Source organism: Cupressus sempervirens, chromosome 5 (assembly GCF_028749045.1).
Source record: "Cupressus sempervirens isolate cs-2001-9-10 chromosome 5, ASM2874904v1, whole genome shotgun sequence".
NCBI classification, from domain to species: Eukaryota; Viridiplantae; Streptophyta; class Pinopsida; order Cupressales; family Cupressaceae; genus Cupressus; species Cupressus sempervirens.
This window is the reverse complement of record NC_143122.1, coordinates 772917051-772936421: the sequence shown is the minus strand read 5'-3', so window position 1 is coordinate 772936421 and position 19371 is coordinate 772917051. Positions and strand designations below refer to the sequence as shown.

Sequence of the window (19371 nt, the reverse complement as noted above, 5' to 3'; positions counted from 1 at the left end):
AATCATGGATCCAGTGCCAATAATTCTGAGCACATTTGCAAAACCAAAAATAATGCAAAAAGGACTCAGGTTGGCCACAGAAGGGGCATCTGGGGTCAGGAGCCCCAATGTGCTTGAGCTGAGGCCCCAGGGGAAGACCTTGGAAAGCAAGGCACCAAGCAAAGTGAGCAATCTTAGGTTCTGTAATGGCACTCCAAATGGTGTTGAACCATTTTCTCCATTGAGAAAGCGAAGAATGCAAATGCCACCGTTGATTAAGCGTGTCTACCATTGGAAGGTGGGATGAAAGCCATCTATATCCCATATTGGGCTTATAATTGGTAAATGGAGTGGCAGGAAACTACTTCCAATCATACCACCAAGGTCGAATAGACTGAATCCCCACTTTATGAAGTAAGTGCACAGGGATGGAAGACAACAGAAGCTCATAAGTCTGACGATCGACACAAACAAGGTGGTATTGAACTTGCATATCCTCCCAAGACCTGAAATTCATGGTGACTCTTGAAAAGATATCCTTAGTAGTGCGAATGACTCATTTATAGAAATGCAGAGCAATGGCACCTTGAGTCTTGGCAAGAGGAATACCTTGGTAGGCAAACAGGGGAGACCACCAAATGTTCTGTTGATTTAAGGATAGCCCATTGTGGAACTCATTACCAACCCAATGAAGCCAAGGTTTAACAGCTTCCCGGGCTTTCCAAATGCTCTTTATAACGAAGGATCCCTATATGACCACTGGTTCTCGCATAGTGAGAAAAGTCTGAAAACCAATTCCCTTCCAGGCCGGTCTGTTAGCGGGGAAGCCTAAAGAGATGCAATGTATGACAAGAATTTTCCAGGCTTCATCTCCAGAAATAGCTCTGATAATCCATTTAGCACAGAGAGCAAGGCCTTGCTTCTGAGTGGAAAGCAGGCCGAGACCCCCAGATTCTCTTCGGAGACAACAGAAATTCCAAGCAACTCTGTGACAACCATGATGGTCAGAACCAGAGGCCCAAAGAAAATCTCTGAGAAAACGTTCTAATTTGAGGTATGAACCTTTGGAGGGAGCCCAAAAAGAAGAATAAAACACACGGGTGGCAGCCAAAATCTTAGAACAAATCTGGAATTTACCAGCAAGAGAAAGCGGCTTAGTGATCCAATAATCAAGCTTTTTGGTAATCTTTGTAAGCACAGCATTCCAAAGTTCCACAGGGGAAGCCTGGAAAGCAAAGGGAATGCCAAGAAAGCGAAAAATTTCTCCATGAGTAACCCATTTCCATTGGAATTGGCTGAGCCAAGGTGGAGCTGGCAAAAAAGACTGTCAGTAATAGAGCATTTTATGCCATTGGATGGCAGATGCAGAGGCTTAACAAAAAGTGTCAAAATAATCTAACGCATTTTTGATGTTTTCTTCATCCTCAAGAAGAGTGAGAAAAGAATCATTAGCAAAATGACCATTGACTAACTGGGAGGAAGAATCAGGCAAGGAAATGCCACGGACCAGCCCAGAAGACACAGAACGAGCAAGTAAATAACCAAAGCCTTCGGCAGCAAGGACATAATGTAATGCCCCGTCAAGGGATCCAAAGAATTAACCTAGTATTTCACTAAGTTTGGTAGCATTTTTTTATTTTTTTTTAAAGTCACTACCACATACAACTTCTGCACAATAACGGAAGCAATAGCAATGTCCATCTAAAGAGTAAACTTAATATATACAACAGATTACATTCTTTAAGATCCCCTTAATGTGAATTACTTACATGAATCCATCTAGTACAACATCCACATGAAATAATATGATAAGTCCAATGTTCAGTTATTACATATCCAACTGCTCATTCATCCACTGTACATATCACATGGTATGAAGGCTTAAAAGAATATACACATGTAGAATAAGGTACATCATCCTATTTCAATCCATGATACATTAAAGTAAAGATAATCACATGACACTCATGATACATCATCATAAAAGCCATTTACATCTATCAAAAAGATCAAATAAATAAACTAAGTGCATGATTCCTCCCAACCATTAATAGCATCATTAGACCATCGTGGATCCTAGCCATCCCTCTGTGCGTAACATTCCAAGCACCGAAGAGGTCATCGGTATTATCATAGTAGGAATGTCACTCCTAACATCCTACTAACATAAAAAATAAAGCGTAAGATATCATCATCTAACATATTCTAATCATCAATGAAAGGATACATATCCACCATCATGAAGGATGCATTAACCACAAAGTCTCAATGAATCTCAAATGATAAGAGTGGAAAATACACTACCAGCCGACCGCATGGTACCTAAGTGGTCCACTCCCACCGTGCTGAGGAGATAATCTCAAGTCCCAAAACAGGTTATCAAAACCACATAGCACACAACTCTAAAGTCTAGGAATCCTATAAGTATACTAACTCAAAGGTTCCAATCACAAAACAGACATTTACTTCCCAGAGGCACACAATGACATGTAGGAACCTACAATGCAAGCGGGAAAGTGTCATCGCATTTATCTCGTACAAGTTACCCTGGCAGTTAGCTAAACTCCACAGGTCCATACAGATCTCATGCGGCCACTAGTATCCTTTCATACTGACAAGGCATACTATGGAATGCAAGGTCGCAACCATGCGTTCTCTCTACTCCCATCCTAGCCTATACAAGCACTCAAGGCATGGGCGAGAACCAAAACTCTTATCTTTTTAGGTTCATTCAGTTAGTATTAAGTGTGTGAATGTTATCACTTATTAACCAACTTAAATTGAGTTACCCTGGAAGCCTCTTAGGGCCCTGGCCCCCATTGCAAGCCACTTCCTGACACTACATGCAGATATCCTACCCTAATGCTCATGGTATCATAAACATAAAGAAAGTCCAAAAAATCACCATAATAAAGAATCAACAAATATCCATGATTAAAATCATTAAATATGCATGAAAGCATCAAATCACCATGAGCAACATCCATAGAAAATCATGAACACAACAGCTCTCTATTGGCAACTGAAGTATCACTGATAATCAAAATATCCATTGGTTCTCAATAACCAAAATATATCTCAAAATCAAACTGATCGAAGACTCCAAAATGGTTGAGTCAACACATGTCACATCATGACATCATCAATAATAAATCCACATATTAGTCCCACCATGGCGACTAAAACATATCCAAGGATAACTGATCGATGACCAAAATAATGGTTAAGTCAAGGGTTCCAGACATAAGAAATCTCAACTATAACAATCAATATTCACAACCAATTCATAGAGCATTCCATCACATAATCATGGTTGGGTTTATAAAGATCGAATGAAAACATCATCAAGACACCACATTCACATAACCCCCAAGCCTCTGGTAGATGTCCTATACTGGTCAACACTAGTCAACCCAAGACCCAAAACATTAGTATAATGAATACACAATGTAAACACATGTTTTGGTTTGCTAAATTTTCAAATTTGAATTCATATGCATAATCTCAGTTTTTGTAATTCCAAGTTTAGAGAAAGAACATTTTCCTACGTTTTTCCACGGATTAATTTTTGGATGGATTAAAAATTCCCTCTAAACTTCAGTTTTCCAATTATAACATTTAAAAGACGTTTCCACTAACTTAACTTTCATATGCTTCATTTATCTTATAATCTTAAACTATTAATTCATAATAGTTAAAACTATAAAATTACAAAACTATTCATCATTAAAAAGAGATGAATTTATAAATCTTTTATTAACAACTTTAAATCTTTTAATATATATATATTACATATATACATATATACATATATATATATATTACATATATACATATATATATATATATATTACATATATACATATATATATATATATATATATTTATATTTAAACATATACAAATGTACATATATAATATAATATTTAATATTTTTGCATTTTATAAAAACGGAACCGAATTTTATTAATTTTTGATTCATAAAGGAAATCGAATTAACAAAGTTTTCGTAGAATCAAAGCCGAATCGATTAAGCCGTCGACTGTCACTGTGGTGACTATTGCCGCGGGTAACCTGCGACCATTGCAGTCGCGGGTATACTGCACAGCAGGTACCGCGCCCCTTAAATACACGGGTACAGGGTGCAAATTCCGCCCCCACCCAACATGCATTAGTTTTTATTAAATCAAACAATCGCAATGTGATTTAACAAGTTGTGATTCCGCCATAATAAGGGTACAATTATATAAATACATATCATATAAATGTATGTATGTATGTATGTATGTATGTATGTATGTATGTGTATATATATATATATATATATAACAAGGTTTATGTATATATATATATATAATATACAGAATCTCAGATTGTTTATAAAATTACAAGCTTTCATTTTCAGAACCTCTCAATGAACTTGTTCTCTTAAGAATTTCTCTGATGACTAATTCTAATGGGTTTGTCCATGAAATTGCAACCCTAGTCCATATTATTTTCAGATCTAAACATATAGAATCCTTAAATAAAACTTAATTGCCCCAAATTGAAAATGCGCAATGAAGACATATGGAAAATACGAAGAAGACAGGGAAAAGCAAGTTGCAGAAGTATCATAATGAAATCACAAGAATCTACCTAGATTCTGATGCTAAACTCGCTTATCCTCAGACAACCCGCAGAGCAAGCTTCCCTTCTTCAAAATTTTCCCGAATCCTCCAATGCCTCAACTATTCTCCATGCTAACCATACTATCCACGCTATGTCCCCGCTATATCCCCAAGCTATTAAGGAATGCCCGAATATAAAGAGCTTTCGGATAACCCTAGAATGCTTCTAGAATCAGCTGGAACATATCGCCAACTAAGCATGGACCTATTTCCAGCCTTTTAGATAAGCCCTAGGGTTGTAGACACCATGTGCTTAATTGATGCACTAACCCTCATTTTGTTGACACATGAAAAATAGGGAACTACATTATTTCCCATGCAAACTTATAACTCCAATAAATTTTAAATTAATTTTCATTTAAATATTTATAACTCCCACTTTAATCTTCATACTTTTATTTTAATTTTTTTTTTATAACTTGTATTATTAATATTTGTTTATTAATTAATTAATATTTTATAATTTATAATTTATTTTAATTTCTAATCTTCTTTTAATTTAATTCTCCTTTAATTAATAATCAAAATATCAAAATCATGATATTTAATCTCTCAAATAAATAATTTGGTAATTAAATCTATTTATTAAAACTTAGTTAATAGAAAATTCACCATGGACCTTCATGATAAAATATGAAAACCCATCATAGAACAATTCATACCAAATCAGTCTAAAAGATTAAAAATTACAAAATATGTCATCCGACACATTCAGTGGGTACTCAACTCAGATACTTGTCCTAACTCACTAGGACAAATGGTTTTAGGGTTTGGGATTTGGACTTGAGAATTTATCTCCCCTCTCTTATTATTGAGATAGTATAATAGGGTACGCTCATCCTGGCAATTCAGGGAAGTCGATACCCGGTACCTGCAACCTGCAGAAAAGCCATGCATGTACATACAAGATATATAGTGCTAAGCTAAACAGGCAATGGCAGGAAGTGGTGCATCGTGTAAATCCCGACTAAGCAGGTGATTACGACTCGCTTCCATAACCACATCAGAAACGCCATGCAATAAGAAAACACGCACACCATAGACATGCAAGTACGGGGTAAGTATCCATAATAAAGCACATAAGATAATCAACCATCTAACTAATCATCAGCAGTAACTGAAAACAATATAGTGATCATCATACATACATGAAATGTGAAGTCTAAATGATCTCATCACATGATATCTGAATCCATAATATAATGTCTGATAGTGTCAAAACAATACCACTAATCCATCTACATAAACTAGTCCATCAAAGTTTGATAACAATAGCAATAATATGTCCAGAGAAGATGTGAACGAGGGTAGACACTACACATAAAGCGCAGGAGCTAATGGACAACCTTGTTTGATGGAACGAAAAAGTCCAAAAGCTTCAGATTGCGAATTATTGATGGTGATGCAAGCATTAGCGTCACCAAAGAGCATCTCCACGGACTGAAGGAAATTGGGACCAGAACCTAGAGCCTGAAGCATAGCCAAAATGAAAGGCCATTCAATACGATCATAGGCTTTAGTAAAATCTATCTTTAAAAAGATAGCCTGCTGCTTGGACTTACGAGCCCATTCCATACCTTCCTAGACAACAATGATGTTGTCAAGAATATACCTGGATTTGATGAAGCTAGTTTATTCAGGTCGTACAATTAGAGGAAGCATATCGCAGATTTTGAGAGAGAGCACCTTAGCAATGATCTTATAAGACACATTGAGGAGGGTGATGGGCCTCCAGTTGCAGATGTCCTCAGGATCGCCAGCTTTAGGTATGAACTTAATATTGCCTTTATTTATGATCATTCCTAAGCTTTTAGAATGGTATGCTTTAAGATAGACTTTGTGCAGATCAGGACCAATTTGCTCCCAAAGATGTTTGTAAAATTCACAGGGAAATCCATCACACCTAGGGGATTTGTCATCCATGGAGTAAGCTGCCTCTTTAGGGTCTTGGAGGGAAAGAAGTTGCTCACAGAAAGCACGTTGCTCAACCGCGAGGCGGTTTGGAGTAACAGAAATACACTTTCTGAGAGCCTCCTCCTGAGTAACCGAATGGCCCTGCGAAGCAAAAACATTCTCATAGTGAAGAACAAAAGCTTGCAGGATGTCTGGCAGATTGGAAAGAACCTCAGTTCCCTGTTTTATCTTTTTAATCCCAATATTGGTATGACGGGCTCGAAGAGCCTGAAAGAACTCCTTCAAGGCTTTGTCGCCAACCTCCAACCAGTGGAGACGGGCTTTGATTTGAGCTCCTCGGGCAGCATAGTTATCAACAGTTTGTTTTTCATGGCGAAGCTTGGCAAGCTGAAGTTGCAGATCCACATCAAAAGGGTTGAAGGTGAGCGCTTCAGAGGCTTTTTTGAGGGCAAGGGTGTTGGCTTCATAAGAACGTTTTCTGAAAATTGTAAGCTGACGCCCGTAGATGTGCAAAAAATGAGCCGTTCTGGTAATGGCATCATTCCACCATTGAATCCAACCTCGTTGAGAATGTGGACGTGGTTCCAAATTCCAGACACGTTGTATGTGGGAGATACTAAACATGTTGATTATTGAAGCATCTATGCATTTATTAAATTAACTAAAAAATTGTTGAAACCATTTATATTGCAATGATATACAAAATGGGGAAAAAATAATCATTGAATTTACTTTAACAATTCTAAATAATACAAAAAAAAAAAAAAAAAAAAGAAAGAATACTTTAGTCTAACCATTTTGAAATAAGAAAAGCTAGGCAGAGAAGAAATTGCATTCTATGTTTCTTCCCGCATTAGAGGAAAGCAAAGCATTGGTCCTATTTACAATGTCAAGGAAATCATGAAACACTTTCTAATTATTTTCATTGCACACAATCTGTATGTGCATTGCGAGTCAAGAAAGTGTGGTTGAAGGGAATGGTTTTTCTTTACATTCCGGTCTTGAATTGTCTCTATCAGCCAAACAAAATCACAATCAACTTGAAATTATAATTCGAAACCAAACGACACGGACACCAACGTTGGATAAAGAATGCAAAAATGCATCGGTTCATTTGAGAGCAATACACATAAAATCTCTAGTGGTCCATTGATCAACGCCAAGTAGGGTCCACAACAAAGAAAGAGGAGTAGTGGTTCTAGATAGCAACATTTACACAACATTCAAACTAAACCCACTTAATTGTTAATTAATTGAAAAATAACATGCAATGAATATAACACTTTAATTAATTAATAATAATTGCAGTAAATGAGTCAATTTGGGTGTTGTGCAACAATGGTGGCGTCGATCACAGTTAGCGAGCATTCATGGGATCAAAGAGGGAATTGAACATGTAAATATTATGAAGTAGAGAAAGAAAAGATGCAAGTAATCAAACCAACCTCTTGATTACATCGTAAATTGAGTATTGTTATAGCACGTCAATCTATAAGGAATTATATTTAAGAGCATGTTACTTATAGATAGATAAAAAAATTATTTTAAAAAGTCATGTTAGCTTTTTCAATCGTAGACTTGTTTTGATTTTCTAAAATGCTATTTTATGACATGTACATAACATTTATTGCAACAAACTTGCAACAAACAAGTTTTAAGTATCCGATATGGACCCAAGCATTCCTGAAATCTCTTCATCATTGTTATTATTTATGATTGAACTTTTGATTTCTTATTTTGATTTTATTGTGCTTGATATCTGTTATGTATAAAATATCAATATTTTTTTATAGATTACTATGATATATATATATATAGGTGCATTTCCCTATTCTGCACTTAATATGTTTGGTTTCAACACTGTTATTTTCTTTTCTTCGTAACACTTAGGTGTATATAGAATAGAGGGCCTAACCTATTCTATTGGTTTGCTTCATTGAAATAATCTCGTATTTATAAACCTCCCCCAATTTCATGAATTGCATGTGCACAAGGCATCTTAGAACCTATAATTAATCATATGCTTTAAATGAAAGAAATATTTTTAGCATTAGTTGTGTGGAGCCAAATCTTCAGAAAGATAAATATATTGACAAATATATTCCTATAATTCTCTCAATATTAATTGTATTTTTTTCTTAGAAACTTTGTTGAAAAGAAACTTGGAAGTATATGAGAAGGATTCAAATGAGATGATTTTTTTTTTTGGGGCTACCATGAGAAAATATCATCCAATATATAGTCATATTTCTAAGAAGATCTGAAACATTTATTTAGATTAGGTCTAGAAGCCTAATCCATTGCAACTTTATCTTTTGCTTCTAGTCCAAGAATTCCATTGAGAAGAATGATGTCAACCCTTAGGGCTCGTTCACTGGCAAGAATTGATAAATGCGACAATCAACTATGCTAGAATAAGTTCACTTTTGGAATTCACACATTCTTAAAATAATTTCTACAATATCACTTGGACCTATTTGATTGGCCTAGAAAAAGGGTGAGTCAGAAGATACATTTTTTGTGTTTGGTTGTAAGAATTAAAATTGAAATTGAAATAAATCTTCTTAACAACTACTAATTTCTATATCAACTAGGGAGAGTTACAATGCCCAATCCGATTTGGCATTCTTCCAAGTTCCAATCATAGTGCATACTAAATCACTAGCCTAGTTACAATGCCCATGTTCCTCATGCCACCAGGTTCATTTTTCATCGGGAACAATTACAAATGAGCATTGCACCCAACATTCCTCATTCTCTACTCTAGCATTACTGAGTAAAGGTCAACAATGATCTCCTCTACCAACCAACATTGCGGCTAGATCATTATAGTTCTCACATTTCCCAATATTCATTGAGCAAATTTCAAAACCACAACTGGCAAATTCATCCGATTAACATTTCAATCTATTAGAACCCGCCAAACCCCTGACTTGGTTCGAGATCCAAAATAACTCTCTATCTGCTCCATGTAGATATTATATGGTCCAATCCGCAATCTTACTACGCATATGAGCTCATCTATTTGACAGTGAACTAAACTATGCAAATCCAAGTTGTCGATCTACAGGAAAGTCTTCGTCAGAAAAACTGCATGATCTGATCCAGTCACCTGCATGATATGATCCAAGAAGCATTTGATACAAGGTCAATCCATTCATAGGCAGACTACCCACAATGATCTAGCAAAGCAGACATCACATATCTGATTTGGACTCCCATAGTTCCAATGCTCTGGACTATAGAATAATGACAAGGCAATGTTCCTTTATAAGTTGTGGACCCAACAACTCATCAAACTAGATTTATTAAAAAGTGAAATAGGAATAACCTGTTTTAATTGAATTTTTTTAAGGAAAAGTATTCAAGAATTCAATCTAAGAAATTCAATTAAAATGGCTTCTTAAATTAGGACAATGATAAGTTCTAACTCATTTTTTCTTTGGGCATCATAATTAGTGTATTCTGGGAATAGTTTTCAAGATTTTTTTGGGAGTTTTTAATGTTTTTAAGATTTCTTTTAGAGTGATGGAAGATTTGAGGCGAAATTCTTTTCATGTAGATTGAAGACGACAGTGACTTAAAAATTTGCATAGCCTAATATAGGCAATATCATATTGAAGAAGACAATGTGGAATTGTGCTAGAGGCCACATCATGACTTTGATCTCTTCCTAATCAGTCACTTCATTTCTTTTCCTATTTCTATATGTGTTATAGTGATCATCCTCTGATATTAACAACAACTAAAAAGGATGTGAGTAATCCACCTTGTCCAAAGAACAACTCCTTACATTCAACCCTTTCAAACCGTCTTTTCTTACCATGGCTGTAAAAAAAAAGCATTTGGAATCATCTCGAGATTTGTGTGCATGGAAGAAAAAAAATCAAACATGGAACATGCAAAGTGATGTGTTCAAATACTTATTAGCTCTTCTCTTTTGAAAATCCATTTGGATATCAAAGGGAACAGATGCCAGAAACATTTTTAGTTAGATTCCGAACTACAATGAATGTACTGCCACATGAATATAGTCTATCTTATAGAGGGCATACATTCGAAAACAAAATGATATTCAATCCAAAATTAAGAAAACTCCTAGAAGCAGTGCTATAAGAAGATGATCATTAGCACTGTTGAACATCTAAAAACATAAACCCTCTCAGCCACCTCAAATGATGCTAAGAAGACTTGTGAGAAAGCTATAAAATGTTACAGTAATATAAAACTCCAATCCCTAAATTGACAGCACAGTAAGGTAAATGTTTCCTGCTTCTAAATAATGTTGCCAAACTCTTCATTTCAAAATTTGAGGCTGGACTGAAATACAACAATCAAATGGAGAAATATGATATTTCCAGCTAGGACTAATTAGATTTTGCTATCATTTTAAATCTCACATTTGTACAACTTTTCTTTTATTCTATTCACAATCGTAATTTTATTTTACCCATAACTTAACATAATATAGATATTGCACTGATTAGTTTCTGTATTCAATTGTGTTAAGATTTTTACCATCAACGTTTTGGATCACACTACATGATCCATCATCAAGATGAAGAGCAAGAGATGCAAAACTTAATGGTAAAAATCTTAATACAATCAAATCCAGAAACAAATCATTGCAATACAATGAATTTTAAAAAATTGACCGACATCTTTTTTCTAATATGCTGACGAACAGGTTACAGCAAATAAAATTTAAATGGAAATTAGCACTCTAAACAACAACAAAAAAATTCAACCCAGACCCAGCCAGGCATATGCTACGACTTGAGTCACAAACCAATGAATCTGATAACAATATTAAATAATAACAATAAAACGCGATCCCTAACTTCAATTGTAGAAAGTGACGCAAAAGATAAAACAGCAATTAGTAATTCTAAAATCAAAACCTATCCAAATCGACCCACGCCATAACACAAGAAAATTTACTCGCTGTAGCTAACAGAAAACTTTCAATAACTAAATAATTATAATCACCAGAAATGGAAGAAAGTGGTAGGATATTCATAAACAATAGAGCTTCTGAAAAGAATAGATTAAAGTAAAATACAAGGAGGAAAACCTAGAACTCCCTGTCTTCCACTCATGCCTGACGGTGTTTTTTTCTTCATGTCCTGTGCCAAACAGAAAGTGAAAGCAGCAATGCAGCTAACCTTACACAGAGCAAGAGCAAGAGCAATAGCATTACATGAATTCTCAATTGTAGGTGTTGTTGTTGGGGCAAATTAAGACTTGATTTTGGCAAATTCAAGATTCTTCTTTCCATCGAGCTTTCCAGAAAACGCGTGCTGTATATACTCTGCTTGAATAAATCTTCTATATTTACAGGGATGCTTCTCATCTACGAGTTCAGCAGCAGGACCCACTTCTGTTTCCCTACCTGGACCATAGAACATCGCAATAGAGATCCGATCTCTGTCCAGGTTTGTGACTGCCCTGTGCTCAACGCTCTTGTATATTCCATTGCTAATTACCTAATTCAAAATACAAAAGCAAAAATTACATTTGATATCAATCCGGCGGCATATACATTATTCCCACGTATGGTGATCAAGAATGAATTGAATAGCTTTTTTGTTTTATACATGAAATCTTAAATCAAGCCAATAATTCACAATTTTGATTAAATCCCATAATTACACACTCATAGAAGCATTCTTTGAATCAAGTTGACCAAGATTGATAGTTGGTACAAATTGTTGTTCCTAATGACTCTTAAAATTCATCTTCATTACCTCAAGCATGTCACCAATGTTAATAACCAGAGCACCGGGGATGGGTTGAACAGAAGTCCATTCACCATCTTTACAAATCTGTAGCCCCACTATCTCATCATCCTGCAACAAAACAGTCAAAGAAGATCCATCTGAATGAGGGCTTATGCCTAAAACCAGATCCGGTTTTGGGCAGGGTGGGTAGTAATTCAATCTCATTCTCTGTCTCATTTTTCCGCACATGTTTAGAAAATAGTCTGGTTTTAGTCCAAGATTTTCAGATAAAAGGCAAATAATTTCATTGCCAAGTCTTTGAATTCGAAGAGCATATTCTTCCACAGTTTCTCTGCAACAAACGGGCAGCATGATTTGATCAAAAATGGAAATGATGAAAATCAGATGGACAGGAACAGGGCTAATACACCAAGCAATTAGTTTGAAATGGAATGTAAAAACTTAATGACGTAGATGTGCTTTTCATACCTACAGCCATCAGCGACCTAGGACAGGGGAAGAGGCAAAAATCGATTTTACAGAATATTTTTATCAATATGAATTAACAAAGATTTCGGTACCTAAAATCCGCTGGCTTTGTTGGCCAGAAGTCCATTTTTCTATCCTCTGGGGGCAGAGTAGTCAAGGACATCATATCCGCCCAGTCTAGTACTTGTTCATCAGAGATTATAAAAGCCTGGCCATAGCCTTCAAACTCTTGTATTTTGTATTTGAGTTTTTCTTGCAGGGGCAGTTCAATGAAATCCCTTACAATTCTCTTCATTCTGTCTGTCAGGGAAAGAGGAATTCCGTGATTCACAGCCTGTAATAGAGATATACATATCATATTAGCTAAGCATGCAAGTTAGAAGAGTAAAAACAATATGGAACCTGATCCCTATTCTACAACATAATTTATAGTCAATTTTGAAGGTACCCACTTGAAAAAATCCCCATTCTTGACATGCCATGCCAAGCTTTTCTAATTCCTTTTGCCTGTAGAGATCTGATTGTCCCAAAAACATGCCCATATCAATAATGGGAACGTCCAATTGATGAGGTGGAATGGCATTTGGGCGCTCTTTCTCTGATCTGATATACCTTTGGGGGAGGCTGTGAAGGTTCTGAGATGCCAATTCCTGAACAACAGGAATTGAAAATCTTTTTGAAGTACCATCAGAGGGATCAAATACCGTAGCTGAATTAAACATGTTAGTTTTTCAATCTAAACAAACCACCTTACGAGTTCTAACCTCTCGCTCAGAATTCTGAAGCTCCATCAGATGGATTAAATACCAAGGCTGAATCAAACATTATAGTTCTTTTAATCTAAACAAACATTCTTGAGTTCTGACACTGCACTCTTAGAAATTGTATACAGTGGTGTGGGTAGAAACTCGCTGTCAACGTACACTGTAGAATTGTCCATATTCAACACTAGATGTTCATTATAATGTATTTAAGTTTCTTGATGGTAAAATAATATTAAACTTTCATGTACATTGGTCCTACATTTCCTCTAAAACATTATAAAATCTCTTTGTTGATTATTATTATCATTTCTGTGAATATTCATTTTCATGTAGGTTATACCTACCATCTTATTTATCAATATGATACGACATTGTTTCTTTCTTTCCTTTATTCTAATTGAAATAGTAAAAACATTCTATATTTCTTATGATACTGTTTTTAAAATTAAATATCAAAGGAAAATAATACAGATTTAACCTAATATTTGCAGGTAAAAATATTTTGTTTATTATTGTATGTATTATATTATATATTTATTATTGTTTTTTATAAATATTTATTTAGAGTGGTTAATTTTTAGTAAAAGTGACAATGGGTGGAATTTGAATCTTGATGGTAAGTACAATAATGGTACAACTTAATCGTAGTATACTCAAAATTTAATATTTAAATTTATCATTTATATTTTAAATTAAGCTAAGATATCATTTATGTATATGCATATATATGTACATACAGATATCAATTGAAAATGCATAGTTAAATGTTAGGAATAATTTAATTATCTGGATGTACCAAACTGGATGTCCTAGCTGTGATAATTGCCTTGACCTCTACAAACTTTTGAAGTTTTTTGAGGATTGGAGTCATGACAATTGATTTGGCATAGTACAACTCTAACTTGTAACACTATAATATCTAATTGCTTGCCAAGAATAAATGTCATTGTATTGAACGTTAGAAGCCTCATTGGGAACCATAGCTAATGCTCCCATGATATGATGTGAACTTCAAAAATCCTTTTGGGCTATAGTTCACAGCCTCATAACTAAAGATCATAGTTTTAACTGAAGAAAGTTACAAATGAGAAAACTTTTCATGCAACAACGTCTACATCAGTGAGAGTGTTTCAATGTTGCACCATAATATGAAGCCCATTGTACAGGGTGAAAAAGTAGTAACTCATCAAGTTACCCAATTCTGACCAAACATCTACTGTCTGTAAAAAGTTAAAAACAAACCATCATCCCAAGTATCATTACCCAGCTGCAAGCCAATAACAACATTTACTGACCCTTCTCCATTAAGAACAATCGCCATACATGATCTCATATTAATATCCATAAAATTGGACATCAAATGGAGGTGCAATACTTTTGCTGCAAATGGATTGTTTGAATGTTAACCTCTATTAAATCCTAATGCTAAGCATGATGCATCATCATGTACTAAAGATGCCATATCATGAGAATAAGGAGATAAGTTACTGCTGTCATACTTGGAATGGTCTGATTTATCTCCATGTCTCTCAAGGATAATTTCGTCATAAAGGTGATATTGTACTCACTTGGTTGCCACAACTTTTGAGTTGTCATTTTTTTTTGTAGCCTTCAGTACAATTTGTTTACCTCCATGAGAAAACTCAAGCTCCATGTTGTTGAAATCTTAAATGTGTCTTCCAAAGGACTTCAACCATGGTACTTCTGATACTACTTCAATTCAACCAAAGCACTCCACATAGTTCTCAGCATCAAATTTATAATTATCTAATGCCCACCCTTCATATTTTCCTTGTGCAAATAATTTTGGATTCATCCACCAACATAACGCTGAATACAGGAAAGTTCTCCACTTGTTGTCCTTCCTTGACTACAAAGTTCTCATCAATAAAGTTGTGTTGCATTGCTCTCCACTATACACATAACTTCTCGTCCTTCGACAAAGATGATTTTTGGAACCACTGGATAGGGATGCAAGGGCACCTTTCACCTCGTCATCATGCTCACTATCCTCAACGCTACCCACATCAGAATTCACCTCAATAAGATATGCCTTACCCTTACCAAGACAACTATGTCTCCAAGGTTCTTTGCAATGAAAACAAAGATTCCTTCTTCTTAACTCATGATTCTTTTGAATTTTCCTAACATAGGAGATGTGACTCTGGGCTGATTAGGAGCCTTCACGTCTGATGCATCATCTGATTTTTGATTCTTGAAGTTCTTCTTGTGTGCCTCAGAAGGTGTGACTTCAAGATCAAGAGTTAACCTAATGACATCATCCAATGTATTAGGCCTATGTGCCTTGACCAATCCTTTCAGTCTATCACTCAATCCTTCTAGAACTGTGACTCTTTTCTGTGGCATATCAAGAACTATTAAGAATTTTTTGAAACCTATTTATTTAAGTCTCCACATGTCTTACGTGCTTAAGTTGGGCCAATTTCCTGTAATTGACTTCTATACCTTTTCAGTTAAAGTAAGTAACCAACCTCTTAACAAATATTGAATACGAGTGTATCATTGCATGATCATGGGAAACTAATCCATGGTTCCACTTCCATCAATCATATGCTAGACTTCTAGTTGCATGATAGAAAATTGTATTGCCTTCTCTTCTATAGGCCTGAGTGTAGGATTCAAACAACAACAGTAACACAATAAAAAAAAATGATAATATTAAAAACAAGGAAGGCTCTGTTTTACTGCAGAGAAAAAAAAAATTGATATATTATTCCAACTACAAATTGCTATTTAGCCAATACATTTATTCAAATAAAAATTGTTAAAACTAATCCCTAACACATAGATCAAAATATAGATCAGGAGTTCTGACAGTAGTTTTAGCATTATTCCATGCCTATGATCAAGGATGGGAGAAGAAGTAACTAAGACTAGACAAAAATGCATCCAAAAATATCATCTAATGCATGCCATATGTATAGCATGCTTCTTGTTTAAACTACTCCTAAACTGAAGTATTCTAAAAATTATTTATAGAATGGTGGAAATGGAGCAGTGGAGCTGGAGTTTGAAGTGAAGATCTCATCATCAATCTTCATACTCCCCCTTGATGCTGAGAGGACTCACAATCTGATCTCTGAGTACCAAAAACTGATCTTTTGTAACTGTCTTTGTGAAGATGTCTGCAATTTGCTCCTTTGTGCTGATGTACTTCAACTCAACCGCTTTATTTTGTACCAAATCTCTAATAAAATGTTGTTTAAGATCAAAGTGTTTGGTCTTGCTGTGATGAACCGGATTCTTGGCCAATTTAATGGTACTTATGTTGTCACAAAAAATCACAGTAGGCTGAACCTGTATCTCTCCAATTTCTTCAAGAAGCTTTCTAAGCCATAAAGCTTGTGTGCCAGCTGAAATGACCGCAACATATTCCGCTTCTATAGAAGAGAGAGCAACCATACTTTGCTTCTTTGAACTCCATGTAATTAAACTGGAACCCAAAGAAAAACAATTACCAGATGTAGATTTTCAGTCATCCAAACAACCTCCCCAATCTGAATCACTAAAGCCAACAAGCTCAAACTTATTAGAAGAATAGTGAATGCCAAAATCTACCGTACTTTTCACATACCTCAAAATTCTCTTGGCTGCCTTCATATGTTCCTCTGATGGATTTTTCATATACCTTAAAACCAATGAAACTGAATAAGCAATATTAGGCCTTGTGTGAGTTAAAAACATCAAACTCCCCACAATGCTTCTGTATAATGTCTCATCAACAATTTTAGCACCATCATCTCTATATAATGTAACTCCATGAGCAATTGGAGTGGAAAGAGGTTTACAATCAGCCATATCAAATTTTTTCAACATATCTTTTGCATACTTTTCTTGACAAATAAAAATTTCATCTTTACCTTGATAAACCTCCATGCCAAGAAAGTACTTCATGAGACCTAAATCTTTCATCTCAAACTCATTCATCATAGCAACTTTAAATTCATCTTTCATCTTTGAACTACTACCCATATATAACAAATCATCAACATACAAACTCACAATGAGAATATCATTACCTTCTTGTTTGTAGTAAAGGGTAGGTTCATTCTTACTTCTTTGAAAGCCATTCTACTGAAAATATCCATTAATTCTTGCATACCATGCACATGGTGCTTGCTTGAGGCCATACAAAGCCTTCTTCAACTTGTAGACATAATCTTCTTTGCCTTGAATCTCAAAACCTTGTGGCTGTCCCACATATACCTCTTCTTCTAAGTACCCATTCAAGAAAGCATTTTTCACATCCATGTGATGAATACTCCATTTCTTTTGAGCTGCAAGAGAGATTAGCATCCTAATAGTTTCTTGTCTTGCTACTGGTGCAAAAGTTTCTTCATAATCAATGCCATACCTTTGAGTGAAACCTTTAGCAACCAATCTTGCCTTGTGTCTTTCAACACACTCATCACTATTATACTTGGTCTTATAGACCCATTTTGTGCCAATCTTCTTCTTCTTATGTGGAAGATCTACAAGATCCCATGTTTCATTCCTATCAATGGAATCCATCATCCAAACCTCATTAGCACATGCATCTTCAAAACATGATGGCTCAAAATTAGCTTTAGCAAGTAATGCAAAATTTACTGTCTCACCTAATAGATCTTCTTCATGTGCTTGATTTTGACACCTCTCATAAATATCACTCAATCTTCTTACCTTCCTTGGAGGACTAGAGGATGGACTTGCTCTTGGTATTGGTGAGGGGTTTTTTGGTGGGCTTGGTGATCTTGAAATAGAACCATTAGCTAGCTGCTCATTATCATTATCAGCAATATCATCATCATCCAAAACTGATTTTGGCTTTCCAACATGTTGTTTTTGATGACCATAAACTCCCTGTTCATCAAAAATCACATCTCTTGAAACAACAATCTTATTAGTAATAGGATTGAATAATCTATAAGCTTTGTTTTCCTCACTATAGCCCACAAAAATACATGATTCACTTTTAGCATCTAGCTTTTGCCTATTCTGATTAGGGATGTGAACATAAGCCAAACAACCAAAAACTATAAAATGATTTACATTAGGCTTTTTCTCATACCATGCTTCATATGGAGTCATCTTGTGGAGGGCACTTGTCGGACTCCTGTTGAGAATATATACGGCTGTAGCAACTAAACCAGCCCAATAAGAATTGTTCAAACCCTTGGTTTGTAACATGCTCCTTGCCATTTCTACCACTGTACGATTCTTCCTTTCAGCCACTCCATTCTGTTGGGGTGTGTATGCAGTTGTGAGTTGTCTTTTGATGCCATTCATCTCACAAAAATTCTAAAAATTGTTTGAGCTAAATTCTCCTCCTCGATTTGTTCTCAAACATCTTATTGTGTTCCCTTTCTCATTCTCTACACGAGCTTTAAACTTCTTGAATGTATCAAAGGCTTCATCTTTAGTCTTCAAAAAATATACCCAACACATGCATGAGTAATCATCAATAAAAGTAATGAAATATGACGACTTACCCAAACTTTGTGTTTGCATTGGACCACAAATATTTGAATGAATAAGTTGAAGTGGGTATTGGGCCCACCATGCATTGCCTTTTGGAAATGATTCCCTTGAATGTTTCCCTTTTGCACACCCTTCACAAATCTGTTTATGCTCTTCAACCTTAGGCAATCCAAGAACTAATGCATTTGATGTTAGATTCTTCAAACTATTGAAATTTAAATGGCCATACCTGAGATGCCACAACCAACTTTTATCCTCATAAGCCATATTGACAAGCTGATTATCATTTTGACCAAACTTCAAAGGAAACATCCTATTCTTTGTCATAGGAACAACTATAATCACTTTATTTTT

General features: G+C 35.3%; 1 protein-coding gene and 1 long non-coding RNA gene across 2 annotated transcripts in view; one reads left to right on the top strand and one right to left on the bottom strand.

Moving 5' to 3' along the window:
- Positions 1 to 11514: 11514 nt before the first annotated feature.
- LOC149558211 (protein LATERAL BRANCHING OXIDOREDUCTASE 1-like) lies at positions 11515 to 14545 on the bottom strand. Its single transcript, XM_089832543.1, has 4 exons — positions 13225 to 14545; positions 12865 to 13106; positions 12311 to 12635; positions 11515 to 12049 (listed from the first exon to the last, which is right to left on the bottom strand). The coding sequence occupies exons 1-4, from the start codon at positions 13492 to 13494 to the stop codon at positions 11801 to 11803; spliced, it is 1086 nt and encodes a 361-aa protein (XP_089688669.1). The 5' UTR covers positions 13495 to 14545; the 3' UTR covers positions 11515 to 11800.
- The window catches only part of LOC149558209 (uncharacterized), a 53599-nt gene continuing 46096 nt past the window's right edge, over positions 11869 to 19371 (top strand). The window contains exon 1 of the long non-coding RNA XR_016364999.1: positions 11869 to 11998. This is a non-coding gene — a long non-coding RNA (uncharacterized LOC149558209). The remainder of the gene's footprint in view (positions 11999 to 19371) is intronic.